Source organism: Xyrauchen texanus, chromosome 15, assembly GCF_025860055.1.
Source record: "Xyrauchen texanus isolate HMW12.3.18 chromosome 15, RBS_HiC_50CHRs, whole genome shotgun sequence".
NCBI classification, from domain to species: Eukaryota; Metazoa; Chordata; class Actinopteri; order Cypriniformes; family Catostomidae; genus Xyrauchen; species Xyrauchen texanus.
Genome location: NC_068290.1, coordinates 22,580,252 through 22,607,769, shown reverse-complemented (window position 1 = coordinate 22,607,769; position 27,518 = coordinate 22,580,252). Strand labels below are relative to the sequence as shown.

Here is a 27,518-nt window from a genome sequence, read left to right as displayed (position 1 = left end):
GCTGAAAATAGCGTGCTCTCTGTATACATAGTGGAACGTGCCGAAATTAGTTGGTAGACACTGACAAACAGCAGCGGGAAGGACACGATCGAGACTCGAGGAGTTGACATTTAACAGAGCCTGGTTTGCAACTGACATCATTCATTTCACCTGGAGTGGGAGCCAGAAATTAAAGACAGCAAAAGGGATTCTGACATGCACTTTCAGAAATGTGAGTATTAACCTTCATAATAAATATTTTTATTAGGCTTTAGTATCACTTACAGCCTAAAGTGATAGATAATATCAGACCATTATTAAATACTGGTATTATAATGGTTAAAATGTCGAATGAAAGAGACAAAAAGTTATTAAATATTAGTGAGTTCTTCAACAAAAGGCTTGTTATAGGGCTACACATACTGTATATTGAACAGAAATCGTTTGCGACATTTTTCTGGAAACAACTATGGTTCTACTCATTTTCTATTGCGGCTTATATGATCAGTGTCTGGTTTAAAAAAATAAACTATAGGATACAACTTCAGTGGCTAAACACTGACGTAAATTCGGCGATGTATGACCATTTAAAAATAGACTGAACTCATTTGAATAAAGGATCTCCAACATCATAGTGTACTGTCACTGCTTGAGTTCATTTTTACAGCTATTTGGACAATCCCCTTAATAAATTACTCCTCCCTGTTATGCTTTCAGTTCTCGTTTTTGATGGGCGCGGGTCTCGTCAGCAATTGAGCACGTTTGTTTTGTTATTAAAATACTAGCTAATGAAAATGAGAACGAAAAGAAAACTAACCATGGAGGTAGGCTGTTTGATAACTACTAAGGTTATGTGGAATAGAGTAGCCTAAGGTCCTCGAAGTGTTAACCACAACAGCAGTTTTAGTATTAAATAGACTAAACGGCCTTTTCAAGTTTTATTGACAAGAGTGGAGAGTGATCTGCGGAATCCCCGCTAGGACACCTACGCGCGTGACTCATTGGCCTGGGATTTCCGCCGTTGAAATTACTAGACGCAAGGGTATCCCAGCCACTGAAGCCCACCCTATCGGACATTTTAAAGAGCTTTTGCACTTTGAAGATTACGTCTATAAACTAAGCAAGCACTATGGTTTGCCTCAATTTATATATATATATATATATATATATATATATATATATATATATATATATCAGACATTTGAAACTGAAGAAATTGACAACAAAGGCACCGAGTTTTAGATAAATTACAAGTGAACTTCTGGGTGAAGTATGGATAAATACCTATTTCTAACCATCTTGGCCATATCTATAAATATGAAATACTGAAACATAAAATAAAACAACCTTAAAGGGATTGTTCACCAAAAAATTGCAATTCTCTCACCCTCATGACATCTAAAACTCGTAGGACTTTCTTCTGGGAAACTCACTTTAAATCAATGGGGTGAAAACTGCATATCTGGCAATGACATTCTCTCATGAATGCACTTAGAAGAGATTTATAGTAAAAAAAAGGACTTACATTTTGGTCTGTTTCTCACCCAAAGTGATCACATTGCTTCAGAAAACTTTTATGCTCCCTTCCATATTCGCTTCGTATTTTTGGACCCCATTCACTTGCATTGTGTGGACAAAAACACATCATACATCCTTCAAAATGTCTTTGTTTGTGTTCTCCAGAAGAAAGAAAAGGGTGGGTACATAATAAGATCAGGGGTGTAACTATAGGATGGTAGGGTGGGCAGGCGCCTAAGGGCCCAGGGTGAGAGGGGGCCCACAGCAGTCAACTTAAAGGAACCCGACAGGTGTTGATAAATGGCCCTGGATTCCCAAGGAGTGGGCCTGACTGGTTCTTTGCACTAGGGCCTGTTAAGATCCAAGTTATGCCACTGGATGAGAGAATTATTATTTTTAAGAGTTAATTAATAAACAGCTAAACTTCATTACTGCCACTTATGGGTAACCCTGCTGCTGCTTATAGATGTGCTGCAGGGTTAGTTATATTTTGAATCACAAAACATAGTTCTGACCCTGCATTCTGATTGGATGTGCTGTGTTTGTAGCCATTGGTGACTGAGAAAGTGATCATGCATATGCCTTAGGGATCCCTTGAAATGTGTACTCTGAAGAGAGCATGGCATTACTATATAAAAGTTCCCTTCGCTAACAGTCTTGCAGAAGGGCCCTTTTTGAAAAAACATATTTTCATGCTTTAGTTTGGAACAACTCTTCAAGTGACATCCCCTTCCCATTGTGTCCATCAAAGGCACAAAAATGTATCAAGTTCCTATGTTGCCTAGCAACCACAAACAACCTACAATTAGGAAAATGAGCTGTATTCATTTGTTTGACGAAATGTTTATTCAGATTATTATTATTAATAATAATACATTGGATGGCTCATTAAAAACTGGTGTCTTTTATCATATTGCTGTTGCCACCGTTTTATAAAAGCAAATCAACCCTTGTGTTTGTGCATTTTATTCTAAAATACAGCCTTGTGCCTTATTTCTTAATTTGTGTAGCCTATCTGGTGACATAAAATGATCTAATATTCACTCTTGGTTAAGCAGATATTATTGTGTTTAATTTACCTCCATCATAACATCATAATGGTTTGCTATGCTCTAATGGTCCCAGAAAAACATATAGAAAGCATATAGAATCAGATTTTTGTTATTTTTTCTTTTTCTTTATACATGCTTACCATGTATAACATGTATAATGTTAGGAGATAACAAATGTATATTGTACTTTTATTATATTTGTGTGTTTTTTATTGGACTACTTATGTGTTTCTATTGATCAGTAGCCCACCTTTAAATTTTTGGAGATAGTGAAGGATAAATTGTGACAGGTTGAGAGGTGGAGTTATTAAATGAACTGGAACAAATGGAGAATAAACAAAAATAATTTTTTTTCTCTTGAAGTCATCCCCAGTGGAATTTCCATGCAGATGAAACCAGTTGCCTTCCTCTTTTGAATTTTCATTGCAATAAGAATAGCCGACTTCAGCAAGTTTTAGTGAAACCAGTGCGTTTCCTGTATAGAGATACAGAATGTTACATAGAAAGCAGAAATATCTATAGAGTAAAGTAGTCAGTAAATTGTAACCCATAATAGAGCTTCAATTTTTATACCTAGTGGCTAGATTAAATATTGCAACACTTTACTTGGCATGTGATTTATGAAGCTGATTTCAGCTCCATTCTACCAGTCAGTAACTATATGGTAGAGGTGTCAACTCTGACTCTAGATCAGTAGCTAAGCATGTCAAGCATTCACACCCTGTGGGGTTCCTTTAAAGGATGTACGTCACTAATGCAGGAAGAAGATGTGGTTTGCCACGAAGAGCGTAACGGAGAGAAGGAAATAGATACAGAAAATGTGCTTTGAGAACCCTCTCCATAGACACAGAGGTTTCTGATAAAGAAGACAGGTAGACATAACCTCACCTCCTCTTTTCCAAATGGAATACCTTCCTCAGGGGTGAGAGGATGAGCATTATGCTCCCCTGGTGGAAATGTCTTGCTTATCTCACCTTTTTTGGTCAAGAGCTTGAAGAAACTTTCCTTCACTCTGCTCTAGAATACGTAAATTATGCCCACTGGAAACCTCCGATATTTGCATTCTTTTCTTTTTCAGATTCTTTTGGTGACTAACACAAAGAAAATACATTTTTATCTCATACCAACACCTGCTATGGCCCTGGGGAAATCACATTACTGGAGAAATGACTCAGTATTACATAAAAACAACAAAAACAAACAAGCATTAAAAAGTTGTGTGTCCAATGAGATGATACTTTTCTTGCCATGACTGCTTAAATCACTTTAACATGCAAGAGTCATTGAGAAATATTACTAATGCGTTTGTCTCTTGAGATTTACTAGAAACTTTCAAGTTCACTATGATGTGTAAAACATGTGCTTAGATAAAGCTTAAAAGTAACAAAAGTGTTGGGGAAGCTACTTTGAAACCGTTGCTTCCCAAGCTAAATGCTAAGTAATTCTCTACATTCAAGTTACAAATTTGAAAGAGCAGTTAGCAAAGCTTAATAAATTGATGCTATTTAAATAAGAAAATATTTTTTTATTTTTTGCCGTTCTAATTACTGAATTAAATAATATCACCTAATAGTTATACATTTAGCCCAATTAGGGTGACTATCACCCAAAAGTTATACATTTAGCCCAATTAGGGTGACATTATCCCTTTCAACGCCAGTGGGTCCAAAAGGGGGCAATATGTGAGGAAATGTTTTTTATCTGAAAACATAACTCAAACATATGGTGTATCGTTTCAAAGCTTACATAAAATAACAAAATAAGACATGAAAACATTTGCATTGTAAATCAGCGCCATGTGGCAGAAATTTTAATATGAATATAAAAGTCTTTCAAATAGCACTTAAATTATATATAAATATGAAAGCCCTTATTTTCAGAAATGTGACTGTACAGTGTATTTTTTTTCCCTAATACCACAGTTTCAACGATTTTCTAAAGAACCACAAAGTGAAATATGATATCTGTAAGACATCAAATACAAACATCTCTTTTATGCGCCAAGCACTGCTGCTGTATGCCCCAAATTGCTAAAAATTTTAGATCTGCTTTTATCTGTTTTCTAAAAAGCTCCAAAAAAATACCTGTTTTAGGCAGTTTTTTACTTGACTGTGAGCTTGCTTGTGTGAATAATTCAATGTTATATCTTAGATGTCCAGAACAAAATATGCGGTTCAAGAAAAGCATGCTAAACAAATCATCGCAAATATGTGTAATAAACTATTGATGATAAAATGAGGATCTCAGCTTTTTAATGACACAGATTGAGCTTCTAGTCCACACAGAGGCCGAGATATTTGATGAAACAATAGGAGTGGTGCATTAACGTGAATCAGTCAACTATTTATGTGAACTAGTTTATTTACATGTTACAGTTTAGTTACATGAAATGTCTAAATGAACAGATTCACTCAAATTAATTGAAGTTCACAACACTTAATAATAGTGAATTGTTTATTCATTGACATTCACTAGTTAGGATAGTAGTGTCTCTACTTTTAATTAAATACTTCCTAACACTGCAATGTAAGAAAATACAATGTATTGTATATTGTTTTGTCTGACATTAGATTTTATTTTATATTGTATTGTCTTACAAATATTACTGTTCATACTACAACAACAGCTACAACTATTCCCACTGGCCTTGGTGTGGGGCAAGAAAAGCTTCTATTCTATTCTAATCTACTATCATTGTTTTTTTTGTGTGTGTTGCGATGCACTTGGTGTAGGTAATAAAGTTTCATCATTATATTTTTCTGAGCTAAATTTCAGACTTAATAAAAATGGCATATTTGCACACCAAGTTTATGAACATGATAACAGATAAAGGTCGACTCCCCTCTCCTGAAAAATCAGACTTGGATTTTTGAAGATACGGCACTGAGAAATATCAGACAGTTGTTTATACCTGTGCCTACAGCGTGTTACCCTCTGCCCACGGTGAAGAAACTCCTGGAGCAGAAGAGAAAGAGAGAGACCTCCTCAGCACCCCCTTCCTGCTCTACCGTGTCTTATACTGCTGGTTGCACTGCATCTGTCCCAGTGAGTAACATCAGTAATGCAATAGTTAAAGGAATAGTTCACCAAAAATGTACATTTTTGTAATCGTTTTCTCACCCTCATGTTGTTCCAAACCAATATGACAATATGTTGTGGAACACAAAATGAGGTGTTCAGAAGAAAGACTTAATCACCATTTCACTTTCATTTCCATACAATGTGAATGGTGACTTGAGGCTGAATTTTCATTTTTGGGCAAAATATCCCTTTAATATGAATGTCTTCAGGCTAATCAGAAAGAATTGAATCATCCTTTGAAATGTTTCCCACAGGTTTCGACATCAGTACAATCTCCCACTGCTGGTAAGACTGACCAGTCCAGTTAAATGAGATAGGGTTCTGCATACAAAACAAGACATGGAATAAACTTCAAGTACATTTAGACTTTCTTTTACATCTAAAATTGAAACATCTCTTTTCTTTGCAGAAGCCAGTGTAAGCTACCCAGATATGGGAGCAGTAAGATACGACCAATGGGAAGTGCCAAGCATGCATCAGCCCCATTCTTCCCTTCAGCTCTGCAGCTCATTCACCTCATTCGACAGTTCCTCTGCTGCATTAAATTTACCCCTGACTGGCTACAGCACTCAACAGATTCAGGACTGCCAGGATGCCCAGACAACACAGCGATATGTAAGAGACTGCTCAATCCAACAGCAAAATAGTATTTCAGGTTGCTGAACTTCTAACTACAGCTGTCCTTAATGTACAGTATCTTGCCTGTTTTTTACTGTGTGATTCTGAATAGATTTATGTCTTCATAACATCTTTGTAAAACTATTTTCTCCAAGTTTGTGGACATTAGAGAACTTTAAATGCAAGCATGCTAATGGACCCTTTTCACAGCATTTTAGGATGCGTTTTCACTGTATTTTGTCGTGTAAATCTTGCAAATTTTCTTTTTTTTACATTTTTGTTATTATTTAGTTTCAATTTATAACATTATTATTTTGTGTTATGTTACCCTGACTTCAATTAAAATAATAATAATATTAATAATAATAATTATAATAATAATTAATGGATATGCAAAAGTAGATTTTTGTCTTTTGCTGATGGAACAAATGGAAATGTAAAAATAATATTTGCTATGGTCTCCCATTCACCACTATAGAAGTTTACCCTACTGTAGTTGACTTACTTGCTCCTATCTTAGTTCAATATCTTAGTCGTACGTGTCCATAGTGGATAAAAGTGGTCCTGTTCTGTCTCTGTGTTTTTAGTCTATAACAGAGTGTCCTGTAACTGCAGCTGGGACTAATATGACTCCCAGTGTCCCCGTTCAGAGCTCTGGCTATTGTTGGCCATCTGTTTCCAGTGTAGAGGATCATGCAAGCCCATACGTTGTCCAAGAGTTCAGGCCCCAGATGGATATGGTCAAGCTACAGGAGGCTCGAGTAATCCTGCAGAACATGGATTACAGTAGAACAACCTGGCAGGATGATGATGGCGACACGTAAGTGAGGGAAACATGGAAAAACATCTTCTGAATGTTGTTTAGGGTAGATATTTATTACCACAGATGCAGTAATAAAGAGTTATTTTGGAAGACTATTCTGTAGTTGTAGCACTGGGCATATTTGACTGCCTGATTTTGCAGCAAAATGGCTATTTGTAATTGTAGGTGCACACAGTCATATTTTTGCTTATGCACTGGACAATATGGCAGTGGTTTTGGGCTTATTTATTATTTATGAAATGTATTATTTATTAAATATATTTATTATGAATTTAATCATTGAGCAAAAGTATCAGATAAACAGAGGGGTAACCTAGATAAAATGAGTGGTATTCGGCTGGTCATTTGATCTTAAAATGTTGGCCCCATATGACAGCCTAGCTCCATGAAAACAACAACTTTTATTAGTTTACTGATATGGCTGAATTCTTCATCTAATGTGAGTGGACATGATTTTAAACATATTTTTACTCCTTTAACTAGCAGAGGTGATAATTTACTGAAACAAAAGTGAATTCTCAGTGAATTACCCCCATTTATTTTTGTCTGTTTTAATGAAGACATATTGGTAACACTTTACAATAAGTTTCCATTTGTTCATATTAGTTACAATATTAGGTATCATGAACTAACAGTGAACAATATATATATTTGACAGCATTTATTAATCTTTGTTAATGTTAGTCAATATAAATACTATTGTTCATTGTTAGTTGTATACAACATTAATGTTAATGTATACAACTTTTGATTTTAAAATTGTATTTCTAAATGTTTAAATTAACAGTAACCAATATTAATAAATGCTGTAAATGTATTGTTCATTGTTAGTTCATATTAACTAATGTTGTTAACTTTATTGTAAAGTGTTACCGACATATTTTCTAGAACGCAATATTTTTCCATCTTATTACAGTATTACAAACTGTCTTTATGTAAATTTCTTAGTTCCCCTTCATGCATGTTAATGTAATGTGGCCCAGTAGACCACATCATTAGGTGTTTCATCAGAGATGTTCTTTAAGGTCCTATGAGTTTCTCAACTTATGAAAACACCGCAAACCTTGAATGTCCTATGAAAAGGTGACTGAAAAGAAAGGTGAGGTGAGTTTGCTGTAAAGCTTTACACTGTAAATGAGAACTGAAACCTTGTTTTTCCTCTGTCTTAGGATTCTACATATATACACTGCGAAAGGCCTGAGGGAATATGCTTTTGCTGCCGCAGAGAAACTTTGTGGACTGGGGAAGTTGGACTCCAAGGAACACAAGGGCAAGGTGAACATAATACAATTGAAGTGTGTGGTATTTATTTCCACATTAAAATACTTTCCCCTGTCCCAGCTTGTGCAGAGTCAGCACAAACATTGTTTTGTTTGTTTGGGTCTCCCACCCAGCTCGACCTAGCAAACTGGTATGTCTGACCAATGGCAAATGAAAAGAGTATTCGAGAAACCTGTTTTAAAAAACAATCATTGTTTTTGTAATTCCATTTGGTGGCGCAGAAAACACATTTTGGCTTTAAATAAATAAAGAAATTACCTTTTTTTATTGATATCCCATGCACTGCACTCTGACTTGCTTTTCTCTTATATCTTAGACTGCCTTGCTTGTAGCTGTAGCAGCCAATCAACCAGAGATAGTCCAGGATCTTCTCTCACTTGGCACCGATATCAGCGCCATTGACGTCAATGGCCAGACTGCACTTCATCTGGCTGCCACCTATGGTTTCCCCCGAGTCATGCAGGTGATAGAGCAAATTCATCCACCCATATGCAAACCATTAAAAATAAAAAAGCATGCGTCTAAACTGATATGAATTAATAGGTTATTCTCTCATCGGGACTCCGAGTGAACTTGGAAACTGGCAATTTTGAAGGTAGAAACCTGCACATAATACTCAGTTCAGATTCAATTAAAGTTAAAACTGAGTAGACATACAGATATACAGTCAATTTTTGCTTCCTTTTAGGTCTGACTCCTATGCACTGTGCAGTAATTTCTCACTGTGGCACAATGAAGGCTATAAATGCCTCTTCCTCATCCTCAACATGGCTAGCTGATGGCAGTCTACAGACTCAAGCAGAAGATAAACTAATGTGCTTGCGGTTACTTATAAATGCTGGAGCCTCGGTACTCAGCCAGGTATTCCATTTAACAAGTTTGTCTTGTTATATAGCCTTATGTCCCACTGGGCAATGTTTTTTAATGTGCCGTACTCTATGGGTGTTTATTTAAAGGGCTAGTTCACCAAAAAATGAACATTTTCTCATCATATATATTCACCCTTGTGTAGTTCCAAACCATATAGCTTTCTGTCTTCCGTGGAACTCAAAAAGGAGATGTTAGAAAGAATGTTTGCCTCACATTATTAAAATGTATTACATCTTTTTCTTTACAATGAAAGTGAATGGTGACTGAGACTAACATTCATCCTAACATCTCCTTTTGAGTTACACAAAAGAAATAAAGTCAAGTAAATGATGACAGAACTTTCATTTTTGGGAGAACGATCACTTTCAAGATGATGTATAGTACAGTTGTACTCTTTTGCTCAGTTAGCTACAGCAAACATGTATAACAAAAACAGATATTGTATTTCCATTGTATGGGAAAAAAAATATATATTTCCCAAATTTTCCTTTCTGACAGACAGACAAACAAACAATTGATTTTGTCATTGTTCCATATACAATGGTTTCGGTTTGAGAATGCCGCAAGAGGAAACCTCATTCATGCCACACTGGCTTTGATGTTGCTTCAGTTTCACATTGTTGATAAGCATGCCTTGGTCTTTTTCAGGAAATCAAAAGCAACAAGACAGTTCTTCACCTAGCCGTGAAGGAGGGGAATATCCATCTTGTGCGATTCCTCCTGAACCTCCAAATCTCCGATATGCAGGCTTTCATCAACATGAAAGTGAGAAACACATGATAATTACAGAGATTGTAGTGAAGTTGACGGGGATTTAAAGGGATTTTTTTTTTCCTACATGAAAAAAATACACAAAAGGAGATGTAAGGCAGAATATTAGGCACTAACAGCTTCAACCCACATTACTTGTATTGAATGGTGGGGGTGAATAGTGACTGAGAATAATATCCTGCCCAACATCTCATTTTGTGTGTCATGGAAGAAAGAAAGTCATATGGATTTGGAACAACATAAGTATATTATATTTAAATGATGACAGAATTTTCATTTTTTGATGAACTATCCCTTTAATGAACACTGCAGTCATCATTATCTATATGATGTCTGTCGCCTCTCAGGCTCACGGGCACACAGCTCTGCACATGGCTGCTGGGCTGCATGGAAGCCCCCATCAGGAGGAACTGATCAGACTGCTGCTGAGTCGTGGAGCTGATCCCAGCATCCGCAACTTGGAGAACGACCAGCCAGCTCATCTACTGCAGAGTGGAGACAAAGGAGAGAGAGTGAGAGGCTTTTATTTATTCATAAAGCAGTCAAAAAGCCATCATTCATCTGGCTGAGAAGTTTGCTTACAATGCAAACTATTTTCTTAAGCAGTTTGACAGTGGCTTTAGAAAAAAGTACAGAAATGTAGTTTTAGTTTTTCCATTTAATTCTGCCATACAGTAATTTACTCACACTCATCATTGTAAACCTACATTACTTTTTAGAGTCTAATGTTTTAACCTTGTGCGACCCCCATGTACACATGCGTGGACATTGTATTTTGGCTTCGCTTTGCATAACGCATAATTTAAATTCATTTAAACTGAGTAATCTCAGTTCAGAAGACTCTTGGCTGTCAGTTAAAGGTTAAACTTTCGATGCATGTAGTCATGTGACAAAACAGCATGGTGCCAAACACAGCAGAGTTTATCTTTGAAAGAAACGCTTACAAAACTAACAACTAAAAAAACTAATTACATCTTAACATTGAAACCTGTTTTAGTCTCTAGTTCAATCAGATATGCCATTTTTTTTATTTGAGCGATTTCACGTGAAACGCCATGTTGCTAAACACAATGTACACTGACGTGTACATAAGCAAATTTTTCCTTAGACATCCTATATTTACTGTGCATTATCACATTGAGAATCAATAGGTTCATCCAAAAGCTGAAAATGTTTGCTTTCAGAGGCTTTATATGGAGTTAGGATGAAAATAAAGTGCATTTCGAACTTTTCTGAGAGCAGTGCAGATAGACAGCACACTGCAGGTTAAGTCATTCACTAAAGAGGAAGCAAGAGTGCAAGGGAGCATCATTTACCTCTCTATGCAGCAAATGCATTCAATCCAAACTTCCTATCAAAAGTTCAATTTCAGGCTGCAGATGATGTTTGGACCACTCAGCATGTTTGGCAGACAAGAAATAATGGTAATCAGGTCATAGATCCAAAATTTAAAATGAAACATTTTATTTTAACATGGTTTGCAGTTATAGGATGATGCTGGCCATTACTTTGAATCAGAATTAATTATGCTAATGTTGGATGTAATATCTGTAACATCTCAAAAACATGAATAACCAACACTGCTGGAAACACAATAAACAATTTGATAAAAAAAAACAAAATCTGACTTTCTATAGCTTGGTATTATTAAACATTTCTCAACTTAGTCCCGCTTATTTTTTTAATTTTTATAAATATCCCGGCCTGTGTTTTAAATACAATGGCAGTGGTTAGCGGCTCACTTTAAAGCTTATAAGGGACCCAAAACATACAAGAAGTTTTGGTGAGAAACAACCTGCAATTTAAGAAATTTTGCAGTGTATATCTTGATGTCCATTGTGTGTTCACATGCACTATGAGAGAAGCTAATTCACCTTAGAACAGTCGTTTTTAACAAAAAAAGCAAGCTATCGAGATTTGCACTATCCACTGCCAATGTTTTGAAAAGACAGCCTCTGATATTCATTAAAACTTCTAATTTTGTGTTCTGCATAAGAAAGAAAATTAAGTGGATTTGAAACGGCATGAGGATGAGTAAATTATTACAGAATTTTCATTTTGTGTGAGCTAGTCCTTTAATTTCAAGAATATAAATCACACAGCTGACATTTTTCCTCTCTCTTTTTCCCAAAAATCTAAGCTCAAGCTAATCTTGAAGAAGAAAAGTGCCTCTTCTAGGCGGCGATATACGTCCTTACAGGACCTAGAGTGACTAGGACTACTTTTTAGTCCCAACGTACCCTACCTTCTCCAACAGAGCTATAACCATCTGGATCATACTGGATCAATCTTCAAACTATCATTCATCATCAAAATGAAAAAAATTATGTATTGATTAGAACTTTGTCAAAATAGCCCAATAATTAAGGATTTTGCTAATTATTACAGCATGTAGTCTACCTAGATTAGAAAGAATGTATATGATCTATGGAGAAGGATGGGTTTCATGCAGTATCCTCTTATGAGGATTTCCACATCTTGCATCATTTTAGAATGACAGATAACTTTTGCACAAGATCATTCATTGATTCTTCACCATAAAACTGCTTTTTAGTTTGTCTATATGTTTACTCAACAATTGGGTGTATTCTTGTTCATGACTATGTTCATTATTTGTGATTTCAGTGAAATCGTCATAAGGATTGTTAGTACCAGTCCAAATTCCACCTTTAATTATAAACCATATTGGTTTGTTTATGTGAGCAGCTGGGCTCAGGCCATTAATCCACTGTATCAGTTGGTATTTTTTGTTTTGTTTTCAGATGTATTTATATGGCTTTTGATTGTGGTATACTGTATGTTGCGTACATATTTTATTTTGTGTTCTCACAAAAGAGAGTGTGTGAATACATAGTTAAAAGAGTATGTTACTTTCACTCAGGGGGAAGATCATTTATTTATTTCATTGTATGATATTAATGGCAGTAGTTCTCTATATAATGCGCATTCTCAGTAGCACACTTGTTATCATAGATGTCCTAATGAAAACCCTAATAGGGTCATTGCACTCAACTGATTGAGTAAACTCATTCCCTCAATTCAATTGAGTAATGTGGTCTCCCAAAACTTGAGTATTTAAGTTCAATTATCTTGGTTTTCAAGTAGAGTGCAATTAACTATTTAAGTTAACTATATGCAAGTATACTTAACTCAAATTTGAATTTTAATATTGTTGTTTCTACTGTTGTACATTTTAATTTAATTGATTCAATTTTAGATCAAACAACAGCACAGCTCAATTAAAGATGATAACTGATTCTAGGTCAGTTATTAAATAATTATTCACAGAAATGCACTTCAGCTGCACATGCACAAAGAGAACTGAGATAGTGTGACCAGGGTCAAATTTGACCAAAAAGACACAGGTCAACCTAATGTTGACGTTACACCAAACATCTATTCGCAACAAAGCATAAATAATACAACAAAAGAGCTAAAACATCTATGAATTCTTAATAACAATTATTTAAATTCCCCAATCTGTTGCCTCTGACTCAGGAAACATAATTCAAGCAGCAAGGGATTGTGCGTATTCCCCGTATAGCCTCAATTTTGTACTCAATAGTTTGAGTTATTTACAATTCACATCTTAAGTCTATGGATTTTTAAGAAAAATAAGTTCAATGAACTTAAATATTTGAGTTATGAGCCAAAACTTGACATTTCAAGTAGCACTTAATTAAGACAACTTGATTTTTCAGTAATGACAGCTTTAGGGTTTACAGTTTGATGTGTCATCTCACCATGTATGTGAATGTGTTATTTTGATGAGTCATACGAGGGATTGAAATGTCAGGGGGTTCTGTGGTAAGACAGCTCATCAGTCTAAATGGTGACTTTAAGAACTGTCGGTATCAAAATGTCATAATCATCAATAAAATTAATCTACTTTATTCAGTGCTATACTGTGAAAGGAAATGTTTAATATGGAAAGTGAATCTTGAATCAAGATTTCAAATGTGTCATTGTTATGTAAGAGATGTTTGAAGAAAGGCTAGCAAGTTTATCACATGTATGATTTACCATGTTGAAGTACAAAGTCCCTCAGGAAATTCAAATGAGGGAAAACACACTCTAATGTCAGTTTCTTGTAAAACAAAAAGAGGTCTGTAGATTTATGAGAATTGGTTCACAAAGCCAAGTATTAATGTCCTGCTAGTGAATTCTTGTGTGAAACATTTGCTAATTGTTTTATGAAATATTGTCACAGCAGTTGCAATGGAAACACCTAATGAATTAAACCATCTGGCAAAACCACATTCTGTAACCATAAACAGTAGCATTTAAGGGATAGTTCATCCAAAATTGAAAATTCTCTCATCATTTACTCACTTTCATGCCATTCGAGGTGTGACTTTTTCTTCTTCTGAACACAAAGATTTTTAGAAAAATATCTTGGCTCAGTAGGTTTCAATTTCACTTTCATTGCAAGTGAATGGTGATTTATTGTAAAACAGGATTGAAATATTGATCTCTTTCTCACCAACACCCTTCTAAAGACATTGATATTGCTTCTAAAGACATAGATTTAGCCACTGGAGTCCTATAGATTACTTTATGCTGCCTTTATATTATTTTTGACTGGTCACCATTCACTTGCATTGTATGGACCTACAGAGCTGAGATATTCTTCTAAAAATCTTCATTTGTGTTCTGCAGAGGAAAGAAAGTCATACACATCTGTCATGGCATGAGGGTGAGTAATGAGAGAATTTTCATTTTATGGAGAACTATCCCTTTAAAATATACATAATTATATGCGCAATGTTTTACAAGATATCAATACTGTATAATTATTTTCGAGAGTGACATTAGTAATCAGGTTACATCATTATCACCATAACATTCATCATTTCCCATGTATTGCTGCAAATCCTTCTTGATTTATTCATGTGTTTGTGTGTTTTGCATTATATGTCAGCTGTATTAGCCAAACTAAATAAAGAACAAGTATAGACCTCTGTAACTTTATCTTTTAATAAACCAAATTGGCATACATGATAAACATTTGGATGACTAATAAAAATGGCCTTTCATCTAGTTACTGTTTCCAACACTTTACTGTGATGGCTGTAGTCTAATTCTCTAAGACACAACATTGTAGTTCTTCAGTATAATGAAATGCAAGACTTTTAATGGACAATGCATAAAACATTCCTCCAAACATAGCCAAACATGCTATCAGAATAAATGCACACTTGTATTATTTTCCATATATTTGCTTTTGTTCTACAGGCCATATGCTGTATGATGGATGAATGCTGCTTCCTGGCATAATTTATTAAGACGTCACCATGACGTCACAGCAACTCTAAGATTTCTAACCAGTATGCATCTGCCGGTGATCCCTGGTGATCAGTTCTGCACAGAACTTGCTCATCTCAAACTAACCTAATATTTATTGAATCTACATGAGAACATGCATTCAGTTGCTTTTAAATCATTTGCTTCTAAATAACACTTTGTTGGGGACTAAAGCATCACATTTTAAAGTAGCCTAATTTGCATTAGAATATTGTGTTACACATAGGCTATTCATGCGGTTTAAATGGACATAAGATAATGATTAAATCCGGTGCCGGTTGCACCAGCTGTGCGTAAGTTACAATTTAGCCTAGTTGTGGCGTAAATGGGCACTAAGTCCAAATTTGCGCACTACTATATATTTGAGCGATGCACCATTAACTTAGGTAGGACGTAACCCTATGTATAAACAAAATATTTATTATCTAATAATATTAGTAACTTTTAGATTAAAGACTGATGCTTTGTGACATCAGTGAGCTAATCGTTTGCGTGACAGGCTTCAATCCTTTCGACATAGGCCTACATTATGATGTTGAGATTAACACTTGTTTACATTTACGAGAGTGAGAAAAAATATTAATATTAAAAATACAATTTTAATCGGATCTTCAGCATGAAACCGTTCAAACAGTGCAGTTTTTCAGTGTGCGTCTAAGTTTTAACACATTCAAAATGTATATAGGGTATTCAAATGAATACATTTATTTTAGCTGTGTATTGTTATTTACACAGGGCAAAATACTATCAAATCTACTTTATATTAATATTTTATATACGTATCCTATTTTAATGGGGATATCATTTATTACAGCTGACAGTTACATGAGCAAACAAGGTTTGAACATCAACCGTAACAAGATCAATTGAAGTTCATGGCTTTTTAACACGTCTGTCCACAAATTTCAAGGCTGCTTGTTGGATAAATACAGGTAAACGTCATATTATGTGACTATGCATTACTTTACGGAGAGCTTACAGACTACTAGTTAAGTCTTGCCTTAAGATCAGGTGGTGAATCCAAATTAAGCACTGACTTAGTTACAAACTCATTAGTAGTTACTAAGCACTTAGTGTGAACTTTACATACCAACTTAAATGAGACCTTAAGCCCAGCTGGTGCAACCCTACCCAGATGCCAAAATAATGAACCAAGGAGCTGCTATATACATTTAAGCCCCATCTGTGAAGCAAATTATTCATGCATATGTTAAACTATTGGTGCCCTTTGAGGTTCATCATGGATTTGTACTCCAAAACTCGTTAGGATTCCCATAAACAATGCACAGTAAACACAAAGGCAAGTGATATGGACAAAAATGTGACACAAGTGCTCATGAGAGACCTAAAAATACAGCAATAGATCAATATTTAGGCTGAGGTTACAAAACGAGGTCAAGCAGGTTCTAATCTCCTCCACATTCCTGTAAGTAACTTTGTGGGTTTGAGCATTTCCTCTCTCCGAAATGGGCCACCACATCGCACACATACATCTTCTTTATACTGTCTGAGGTGGAACTAAAAGAAAAATGACAACATTTCCAAAAGGTTCAATACAGTAGGGATGCATTATTATTTATATATAGCACAGATTAAAAATAACACTAATTACTGCTTGCTGTACTTTCTGTCTTTGGTGGCTGAGGGCCTTCCACTGGACTGGATCTGTAGGGAAGCACCAAAAACAAACAATTATCCCACTAAGCCAAGCTGAAAAACAGCAGCGCCAACCATTTATAAGCACTCTGAAACATTTGGCAGGCATGCTCATCTGCATTAAAGGGATAGTTCAAACAAAAATGAAAATTCTGTCACCATTTACTCCCCCTAATGCCATCCAATATGTGTATGACTTTCTTTCTTCTGCAGAACAAATATATAGATTTTATTTAGAAGAATATTTCAGCTCTGTACATCCATACAATACAAGTGAGAGATAGTTGGTGACGGGGAAATGGTTGTGTGTCTGTCTGCAGGAGAGAGAGTGCGGTAAGGCTCGTCACCTGGGATGTCATTACCTCTAAAACCTGTTTCATTTTGTAGTAATGGCGGAGGGAGACATAAAAAGGTGCACAAGGCATCAGAGTGACAGAGAGAGACCAGAAAGAGAGACTGTACGCTTTGTGTGCTCGATAGAAGCCTTGACTCATTTGTGTGTGAATACTTGGCCACTGAGTGCCTTTTTTATGTTTTATGAACAACGCTGAAGAGTAATAAACACTCACATTGACAGTTCACTGCCTCCTGTCTCCTTAATTTCCCAGACAACAAACCATCTACAGTGGTGCCGAAACCCAGGATTTCTTGGAGGACAACGTCGTCATGGAGTCTTCACCACTGGGCGAAATCATCAAGTCCCTTGCCAGCATCCAGCAAACACAGCATCAGGCCCTCATGGAGTTACGCCTGGAGCAGGAGCAGCGTTTCCAACTGCTGATCAAGTGGAGGACCGAAAGCCGTTCAGAGCTTGATGGACCAGAAGGGGCTGCAGCTGCGACCCCCGAGCCCATATCTCCGGTGACCCTTGTTAAAATGTGGCGAGGCCTTCTTTGACCTCTTTAAAAAAGCCACTGAAGTGTGGAAGTGACCTCCCGACCAGTGCCCACCTGTTTCTGCTACTCTCCAGGGAAACTTCCTGCTAGCAGCCTCATCGAGTATAAAGACCTGAAGTGGGCCATCATGCAATGGGTTGACCGTACTCCTGAACAGAGCCGCCAGCATTTCAGGTCCCTGAGGTTCAGGAAACATGGCCGCTGTTTGCTTTTGCACAACAGCTCTGGGATGCCTGCTAGAAATGGTTGCTGGCTGAGGGAGCCCGCGGATCATCGACCTGGTGACACTGGAGCAGTTCATCTCCCAGCTTCCTCGAGGGATGGCAGAGTGGGTCCAGTGCCACCACCTGGACTACACTGAGGCGTTTCCGAGAGGCAGCAAACCAGTCTGTGTCCCCCTACTTCACCTTTCTCTCTCTGCGTTCCTTGCACGCGCATGAGTGATGTATGGAAGCCTAGGCTGGTCTGTTGGGGCTGCGGGTAATCCGGGCACTTCCAGGATTAATGCTTGCTGATGGAGGTGGCGACACTGGTCTGGATCCCTGATGCTCCTCAGGCCACCCCCGATCGGGCAGGGACATATCGTATACTGGTGAGTTTAAAAGGGGATACATACTAAGCTTTGGTGGATTCGGGATGTTCTCAAACCTCTATTCCTCTGCTCCAGCCTGGTGTCGCACTCACATACCCATATTTTTTGATTATTAAAGCTCAGCTGCATCGAGTGACGCAGGATACTCAAACAAAAGTAAATACAACTCTGTTATTAGTACCGAAGTGCCGTTGGGAAACCCTCTTCCAGGTGGCTCACTATAATCCAATGGCTGGCCATTTAGATCACGAGAAAACGCTGAACCAAATTGTTAGGTATTCAATTGATTCGCACCAGTGTTTATCATCCACAAACAGATGGGTTGGTGGAATTATTTAATAAAACCTTAACAAATATGATCCGTAAGTTCATACACAAGGACGCTAGGAATTGGGATAAGTGGCTCGAACTCCTGTTATTTGCAGTACGAGAGGTCTCGCAAGCCTCCACAGGGTTTTTCTCATTCGAGCTACTGTATGGGGGTTGGCCGTGCAGCCTGCTCGATGTCAAATGGGAAGCTTGGGAGGAAGAACCGTCAAACAGTAAAAAACTTTTACATGCTCCTAATTTCTCTCTCCCCATTTTTTTGCAGACTGATGCATCTAACAGAGGGCCGGGGCAGTGCTGCTCACAGGAGGTGGAAGTGGAAGTGGAAGGAGCTACAAGTGTTGTACATTAGTCGTGCACTCTCGCTGAGAGAGACTAAGCACAGCACCGTGGAGAAGGAGTGTCTGGCGATTAAGTGGGCCGACCTCACTCTCCGCTACTATCTGCTGGGCTGGGCCTTCACCCTCTGTTCAGATCACGCCCCACTCCAGTGGCTCCGCTGCATGAAGGATACCAATGTGTGGCTCACCTGTTGGTGCCTGGCACTTCAGCCATTCAAATTTGAGGTGTTCCACAGAGCAGGAGCGCAGATGGCTGTGGCTGACTTTCTATCCAGAAATGGGGGGGGGGCGGGGGTTTGGCAGACCAGATGTTGCCCTGGCCAGAGTCAGGCGGTTGGGATACGTGGTGATGGGGCATGGTCGCGTGTCTGTCTGCGGGAGAGGGAGAGAGCGGTAAGGCTCGTGACCTGCATTGTCATTATCTCTAACACCTGTTTCTTGTTGTAGAGATGGCAGAGGGAGACATAAAAAGGCACACGAGGCTTCAGAGTGACAGAGAAAGACGAGAGAGAGACTGTACCTGTGTGTGCTCGATAGAAGCCTTGGCTCGTTTGTGTGTGTGACTACTTGGCCACTGAATGCCTTTTTGTTTATGTTTTATGAACAACGCTGAAGAGTAATAAACATACTCACATTGACAGTTCACTGCCTCGTGACTCCTTCATAACACAGACAATGAACCTTCTACAGATGTTTAGAACTTTGAAGCTCAAAAAAGCACAGAAAGGCAGCATAAAATTAATCCATATGACTCAAGTGGTTTAATCCATGATTTAAGCCCTGGAGTCATATGGAATACTTTTATGTTGCCTTTATAAGCTTTTTGGACTTTCAAAGTTCTGGTCAGCATTCACTTGCATTGATTGTACCTACAGAGCTTAGATATTCCTCTAAAATCTTTGTTTGTGTTCTGCAGAAGAAAGCCATACACATCTGGGATGGCATAAAGGTGAGTAAATAATGAGAGAATTTTCATTTTTGGTTGAACTTTCCCTTTAATTGAATTTCTCCAGTAAGCTATAAACTCTACTATGGTGTGAAATTGTATGCAAGGGTCTGACAGTCAGTCACTGTTGTTTAGGTTAAGTTTGTGCTCATCGTCCAGTTCAACTCCTCTGACAATTACATGCTGAGCAATTTAGCAGTCTTGATACACACTGCCTACCCACACAAAGAGCACTGATACCAATTTCATTCTCGTGTGAGAACAACAAACTTTCTTGTTTTAGTTATATTTTAGTACAACAGTTGGAATTTATCAGGATTTGCGCAATGTTTCTAAACCAGGCACTTTGGTATATTTTAGTTTACGTATTTTAAATGTGCTGTTTTTAATGGATAGACAGTGTTTGTGGGCTGAAAAAGAAGCCAGTCAGTTCAGAAATCAGTTTATTTAGAAACCAGAGGCTGCATTCAAACAGTGAAGGAGCTTTCCAATGAACAGACATGGCACCATAGATTTGATGTACATCTTATTTTCTTTCAGGACATTTCCCAGTCCTGTATTTGGACTCATTCCACATGCAGAGTCAAGGCTGCACATTTGTCTGAAAAACTCTTACTTGGATTTTGAGCATTTGAACTTTTTACCTGTCAGGGGCAAATAAACATTTAGAAAGACAGAAAATTTTAATTGACATGGATTGGGTTGGGACATTGATTGAAGCCAATTCAAATTCAGTGCATCCAGTTTGAACGCAATAGATTCACAGCTTATTCAACATATTTCTCTTTACAGAAATGTGCAATGCAATAAATGGTTTGGTGAAGTGAATTCTCAACACTGGTCAAAGAATTTAATTGACTCAAATCATTGTCTAAGTGAAGTAAATGCCACTGTAGTAAATGCAATGTAAAATATACTCAATGCACCACTTGGGAATCCTCAGGTGCCATACCAGCCAAACCCTCTGGAGATCCTCAAGACACTCTTTCAGTTCACTGAGCCTTCTCTTATTGCCTACAAAAACTCTAAAGAACTTTAAGCACTGTCAATGGTAATTTTAATAACCACATCATAAGTTAAGGGCTTTGAAGCTCTTAAAATATATCATGAAGCTTTTTGAGTGCATAAATAGGGTGTTTGAGGCTTATTTATGATGGTTCCTTCATTTTAATGAGCTCTTTTGAAAAATAATTCTTGGTCAGAGGTATTCAGTGTACCCAGAGGCTCTCTGCACCCTGAGCACTCTGGTAGAGAGGCGCACTCAGCTGTAAGTCCAGCTTCAGTGACTGCTGACTGCTAACACCCCCCCACACACACACACAGGTCATCAGAAAAGCAAGTCAAATAAACTGACCATCCCAAGATGTTGAAATGAGAAATACAGGAGATCACCAATCCACTATATTTGCAGACTCCTACATGAGCAGTTTTTAGAATTCAGTCTGTGATATGAGATATTAGATCTTAAATTATTTAAATTAAATTATAATTCAAATTTACAATTTTGGTTGATTTTTAATTATTTAGTCTACTTAAAATGTTTGGTCTACTTAGTATTGATGTCCCATGTAACATCAAAATAATTCAGTGTTTTAAATGACAACAGTCTTTATGAAGCTGTAATAATGTTGAAAAATCAATAAAACACAACACAACAAAACAAAACAATGTGGCAGCTGAGGAACCCCAGATAGATGCTTTGAGTAGCCTACTTTTTACAATGACAGTTGTGACTAGAATAATAAAACATGCTTTGATACAAGTAATCTAACATTGCAAGCATTTCAATTCTTAAATTTACACTCGTTCAGCACGCCTTGTATTGTAAACTGTCTAAGAATGTTAAGTGGACAATTCCATTTGGTATAGCAGGTGCTCCATTATTTGATTGACTTACTCAATGCAATGAGAATCCCGGAGACAAACATAATCATGGCAAGGATGACTCCAGTGGTCTGCAACGTCTCATAATCTGAGTTCAATCACATTCAAGAGTGGTCAAATAACTTGTGTTACAGTTTTACATTTTGTCATGTTACTCATTAAAATGTCAATGCAATATTTGCCTGCTTACCATAGTTAAAGGCACTCTGGTCCAAATGCATGTATGACTCTGTAAATACATTTAAATATTGTTAAAAAAGCTTTACAACCTTAGAATGAAAACAAAAATGTCCCATTAAGCAACAGACATACAATGGGCTGTATCAATGTGATCAGTGATGTATTGTTTAAAAAAAGGTGGGTAAAATATGAATTTCTCCAGATAATTTTGATATGACAAATCATTCCTCAATATAACCGAAAACATGTTACATTTTTAAACAGTATCAATTAATTGCTGATGCAAGTCTACTAAAAAGGAAGCCCTAATGTAGGTAATTAATCAGATTATTAATCTAAAAAAAATCATCTGGGCTGAACACACATTCCACCAAACATAAGATTTGCAAATGTTGATATTAAAATATTTTTATTCACATTAATATTTATATGATATGAGCTACACTGCAAATACAGTAAGTATTTTGAAGTGCTAAAGAGCAATAGAGTTGATACAAATTGTATCATAACCAATGTATTAATGTAGTATAGTATATAGTATATAGTATATATACACTGTTACACATGAAACTGGTGACAACTTTTATTTGCAGTTTATCACATTTGCTTGCAGACCTCATTGTCTGAACACTTGCTGGAAAACCAAATAACACTAATCATTTTGACTAATTGAAGTCAGTATGTTGGCCACATTCAAAATTATTGTCTGCATGTGTGTGTGTTTTAATCACAGATTTCAATGGCAATGACAAGAACAACTATTAGTTCCTCTTTAGGACAACAATGCCCAGAGAGCCTCTTTTTCCACATCCAGAGGTGTTGGCTTACATGTGCGTGACCGCGTATCAGTGATTGGGTTCTACATCGTCGGTGTATAGCGTGCACGCGGATGAGCGGACTTTTCTGTTGGATATGAATCAGTGCACTCTTGCAAGGCAAATCGAGCATGCGCAGGTGAACATTTCGAGCATACTTCGCCTGCATGAGCAATGCTGGCAACGCGGTAATAAGTAGGTAAACGAAAATCAATTAAATTAAAATGTGAGTAAACGCAATTTCACACATAAAAAGGTGCGTAAACGGCGCTAACGTGCCTTAAACCTCCACTACTACAACCCTGAATGCTATTCACTGTGAAGTAAGAAAATGCAGGAGAGATGATTCAGAACCATGGACAGATGCTGCTTTTCTAAATTTATAGGCTACACTTAATCAATACTACCAAATCAGTGTCAATTTGGAAGTTATACTCAACATTCTAATGAGCTCTCAAATAAAAAGCTTAGTAGGCCTAAAAGAGCCTAGAAATAATTTGGCTTAGTATCCACATAATAAATTGCAATCGCAAATACCTGCTGCGCAAAAGGGATCTTGGAAACTCGAGTGTTTTAGCTGAGAACCTCAGTAATTCGAGTTATCGACTAGTTGCAAAAAGAGTAGGTCTGCGTGCTCAGCGAAAAGCCGGTTGGACAAGAGCCCTGATGACTGCGGTTCTCACATTGAAGCATGGAGTGGACTTTCTTCTAGTGACAATCAATAAAAAGCTATATTTTCAAAGTGCCAATAGATTCGAGATCGTGTTGCCAATATGCTTTTTTATTACCTCCAGATAACATGCACAACACAGTTAGGAATGGATACGTTGTCATTAAGCAAAACCTCATCTTTAGGATTCGAATGGATTACACTCACAAAGCACCCTATAACTAACATCTGGATCTAAATTGCGCATTGATGCGGTTGTGTTCTGCTGAACTACGAGGTTTTTGCACAGCGTTGTTAGCACTTTTCAGCACCCCATTCGCTCTTAAGGATCGACGCCTTAAAGCGCACTCAAATATTAATGCATTTATTTATGCAGATGTTTTAAAACAGCAAAAAAAAAAAAAAAAAAAAAAAAATTGTAATAAAAATCCAAAAACATTTTCACAAGAAGATATTTGATTTGTGCTAACAATTAAAGTTTTGAATATGACTGCACATGCAATTAATGCATTAATGATACTTTCTATAAAACCAGAATGTAGCATAGGCTACTATAGCTAAACTAGTACTGTATTTTTGTGATACGTCAAACAACACTTGTTTGTTCACTTGTTCAACACTGTGTAAGTTCACTAGCCTATAATAAAATGTATTATAATAAAAATGTCATTCGAGTGTAATGATTGTATCCAGTGCTGTTATGTGTTTAAATAGCAAAAATATGCAATAAATAGACAAACCTGTTGAGGCTGCCATTCCTGCAGTTTTCCTTGTTAACGATGCAGGGTTTCCTTGATCTTACTGTCTGCAATCCAGGAATGAAGAAAGTGCGCTGAAGGAGGACTGCGTCGATGCTTTCAGCGCTTGAATTCTTACACCCTCTAGTGGCAAACATATCCTGAAATCTCTACGGTAAGAGAGTAGATACTGTAAAATGCATGCTGGACAATGCGGTGGGGATTCCGAGCCAAACACCTCCCAGAAAATAATACAGACGAAACCCTGCGATGCACAACTCCTGGCGCAGAACCCCACCTAATGCAGCAAGTGGACCCGTGTAAAGGGTGAGAACGGATCCTGAAAATTCAAGGAAATCCTTTTAAAAAGCTTTTAAGCATGGGTAGTTTTACTTACAGCTCCGGAATTCCACGTATTTGTACGCGCTCAAACAAAAGGCAGTAATTAAATAGGCATTATTTAAAGTAGAGCCATATTTGATTGGGAAAGAAAACGAGGCTGTGAGAGATAGGCTTACATTCTCTTCAAAATGTCAGTGGCATGTGTCTTACATCACATCTACACACAAGTCTACAATTTATTTTTGGAAATATGTATTTGTTTTTGTTTCGTCAGCTGAACGATCAACACAGTTATACAACGGTACAGCTCATTGAAGACACTGAAAGTGTATCCCTTCACAGCATCGTATTATTCCCGCCAAAAATAAGGGATAGTTCACACAAAAATGAAAATTCTCTCATCATTTACACAACTTCATGCCATCACTTCATGTGTATGACTTCCTCTTTTGCAGAACACACAAAATATATACATAAATCATTTCTCAGCTCTTTAGGTCTATTTAAGGCAAATTAATGGTGGCCAGAACTTTGAAGCTCCAAATAATATGTAAAGGTAGCGTACAAGTATTCCAATGGTTTAATCCATATCTTCAGACGCAATATTATAGGTGTGTGTGAGAAACAGATCAATATGCAAGTCTTTTTTTACTATAAATCTCCACTTTTACATTCTCATTCTTCATGTATATCGCCACTACTGGGCATGCTGGAGAATTTCTAATTAAAAAGGACTTAAACATTGATCGGTTCCTCAAGCACACCTATCATATAGCTTCTGAAGTTATGGACCTGCCACGAGGATGGGCCCCCAGGATGACCCAGAGGCATTTGTGGAGTTGTTTGAGAGGGCCACTGCGGCGTTGGCCAGATCCCAGTGCAACATCATCAGCTCTTCTGGGCACTGACCTACAGTGAATTCGGCCGCCCATTTTCCTTCGCCCAGCAGTTCTGGTATGCCTGCTGGAGGTGGTAGCTAGCGGAGGACTGCGACGCCAGGGGGATTGTCAACTTGGTTCAACTTTCAGGACCAATGCCCGGCGATGGAGATGGGATTGACGGTCTGGATTCCTGATGCATTGCATACCGCACCAGACTGAGTAGGGATGTACTGGATACCTGTGAGTATTCAAGGGGGTACCTACCTGGCCTTGGTGGATTTGGGATATAATCAGAACTCGATTCACCAATGCTTGGTTCACGTAGGGTGAAGGTGAGGTGTGTGCATGGGGACTTTCACAAATACCCTTTAGTGCCGGTTACTATTTAATTTCAGGGGCAAAAACATGAATCGAGGCGGTAGTTAGGTGGCTAGTCACCCACCTGCTGATTTAGGGTATGGATTGTCTGGCATTGCAATTGTTATTGAACAATGCGTATATGTGTGGTGTGCAATTCGCTGGCTGGGGAGGCCGGGCCAGGGCCATCTACGTCAGCTCTACGTTGGGAAGTCTGAGGGGAGGGTGAAGTCTCGGCTTACCTGGCCCTTAGAGGATTCCCGGCAGGGGATTTCCCTTTGGAGCAGTCGTGAGACAAGACCCTTAGGCACGCCTTTGACCACGTGAGAGTGATTGATGTTCAACTCCTCCAGCCAGACATGGCACTTGCATATCCGTATTTTTGAATTATTCAGGACCGGTTGTATCGAGTGACGCAGGATGTTCAGACAAAGGAGGATACAACCCAATTGTTAATTCCAAAGAGCCGTCGGGAAATGCTATTCCAGAATCATCATAATCTGATGGTGGGCTCACTTAGGGCAAGAAAAGACATGCTATGAATGCTGTGAATATCAGCTGGTGAATCCATCGTCCACCCAAAGAGTGCCATTTCACCCCCTTCCATTGATCGAGGTCTCTTTCAAAATTATTGGTATGGACCTCGTCGGGCCATTAGAGAGGACGGAATGTGGGCATCGCTTTGTGTTGTGTCTGGTGGACTACGTAATGTGATATCTGGAACCAGTGCCTCTGTGCACCATCTCTGTGCATGTAGTGTTGAATAATCTTTCGAGTGGGGATTCTGAAAGAAATCCTCACTGATCAGGGCACAACGTTTATGTCACATACACTACGCAAACTGTACAAATTATTGGATATTAAATCGATTTGGACCAGTGTTTACCACCCCCCAAATGGACGGCTTGGTCGAACGATTTAATCAGACACTAAAGTATATGCTTCATAAGTTTGTGCACGAAGATGCTTGAAATGCTTGAAAGTGGCTCGACCCCCTATTATTTGCAGTACGAGAGGTCCCGCTAGCCTCCATAAGGTTCTCCCCATTTGAGTTATTGTATGGGCGTTGATTCGCATGGTGTGCTTGACATCAATACGTTCTTGACCTGAGAGCAAAACTCCATAAATTGGGGCAGTTAAAAAAGGAGAATTTGCTCCAGGCTCAAGAACGTCAAAGCTGGCTATATAATAGGTGCACTATGGGAATTTACACTGGGAGATAAAGTCCTAGTATTCAGTGGCGTCTGGGGGGGAGGGGGGTTTGTGGGCGAAAATACATACAAAGCAGTACCAAAAAGCATGTTGACTACTTGAACATAAATTTTGCTCTCCTTTCTTTCAGGCCAGCAAATTTCTCAATGACTCTCTGATTAAAGTCAGTCATCTCAGTAACAAGTCTCCTTTCCATGGAGAGTTGCCAGTGCATTCAGCCTCTCCTGGGTCATGCTGTTTCTGAGAAAAGTTTTTATTCTTTTCAAGGTTGAGAAGCACCTCTCAGCTTCAGCCGTGGTCATGGGTGTGGTAATGAGAACTTTTAGGAGAGTCACAGTTTCGGAAAAGACTTCTTCGAGATTATTCTCCATAAACAGCTGGAATA

The 27,518-nt window shown here is 37.9% G+C and overlaps 2 protein-coding genes across 4 annotated transcripts; one reads left to right on the top strand and one right to left on the bottom strand.

Annotated features, from left to right (window-relative positions):
* The first annotated feature begins 80 nt into the window (after positions 1 to 80).
* On the top strand, positions 81 to 12,276 carry LOC127656260 (NF-kappa-B inhibitor delta). The gene is made up of 12 exons (XM_052144491.1): positions 81 to 211; positions 5,473 to 5,594; positions 5,885 to 5,915; positions 6,040 to 6,245; positions 6,836 to 7,068; positions 8,241 to 8,346; positions 8,669 to 8,815; positions 8,896 to 8,947; positions 9,041 to 9,213; positions 9,871 to 9,987; positions 10,341 to 10,505; positions 12,134 to 12,276. Exons 1-12 carry the CDS (start codon positions 196 to 198, stop codon positions 12,203 to 12,205), a joined length of 1,440 nt encoding a protein of 479 aa, XP_052000451.1. The 5' UTR covers positions 81 to 195; the 3' UTR covers positions 12,206 to 12,276.
* A 4,395-nt stretch (positions 12,277 to 16,671) lies between these two features.
* fxyd7 (FXYD domain containing ion transport regulator 7) lies at positions 16,672 to 24,496 on the bottom strand. Of its 3 annotated transcripts, XM_052144533.1 has the most exons (6): positions 24,345 to 24,496; positions 22,130 to 22,168; positions 21,953 to 22,027; positions 20,672 to 20,699; positions 16,910 to 16,962; positions 16,672 to 16,815 (listed from the first exon to the last, which is right to left on the bottom strand). In XM_052144533.1, exons 1-6 carry the CDS (start codon positions 24,358 to 24,360, stop codon positions 16,796 to 16,798), a joined length of 231 nt encoding a protein of 76 aa, XP_052000493.1. In that variant the 5' UTR covers positions 24,361 to 24,496; the 3' UTR covers positions 16,672 to 16,795. The 3 variants fall into 3 exon arrangements, with proteins under 3 accessions (XP_052000493.1, XP_052000491.1, XP_052000492.1); XM_052144531.1 differs by lacking the exon at positions 20,672 to 20,699 and having other exon boundaries at positions 24,345 to 24,494; XM_052144532.1 differs by lacking the exon at positions 20,672 to 20,699 and having other exon boundaries at positions 16,673 to 16,815; positions 16,922 to 16,962; positions 24,345 to 24,492.
* Between the last annotated feature and the right edge of the window lie 3,022 nt (positions 24,497 to 27,518).

Excerpts from the sequence above, each read along its gene's own strand:
- LOC127656260 (XM_052144491.1), top strand. Across the intron at positions 9,988-10,340 it reads AGGCTTTCATCAACATGAAA|GCTCACGGGCACACAGCTCT; the intron begins GTGAGAAACACA and ends GTCGCCTCTCAG. Across the intron at positions 10,506-12,133 it reads GTGGAGACAAAGGAGAGAGA|CTCAAGCTAATCTTGAAGAA; the intron begins GTGAGAGGCTTT and ends CAAAAATCTAAG.
- fxyd7 (XM_052144531.1), bottom strand. Across the intron at positions 22,028-22,129 it reads CCAGAGTGCCTTTAACTATG|ATTATGAGACGTTGCAGACC; the intron begins GTAAGCAGGCAA and ends GATTGAACTCAG. Across the intron at positions 16,963-21,952 it reads CGGGATTCTCATTGCATTGA|ATCCAGTCCAGTGGAAGGCC; the intron begins GTAAGTCAATCA and ends GCTTCCCTACAG.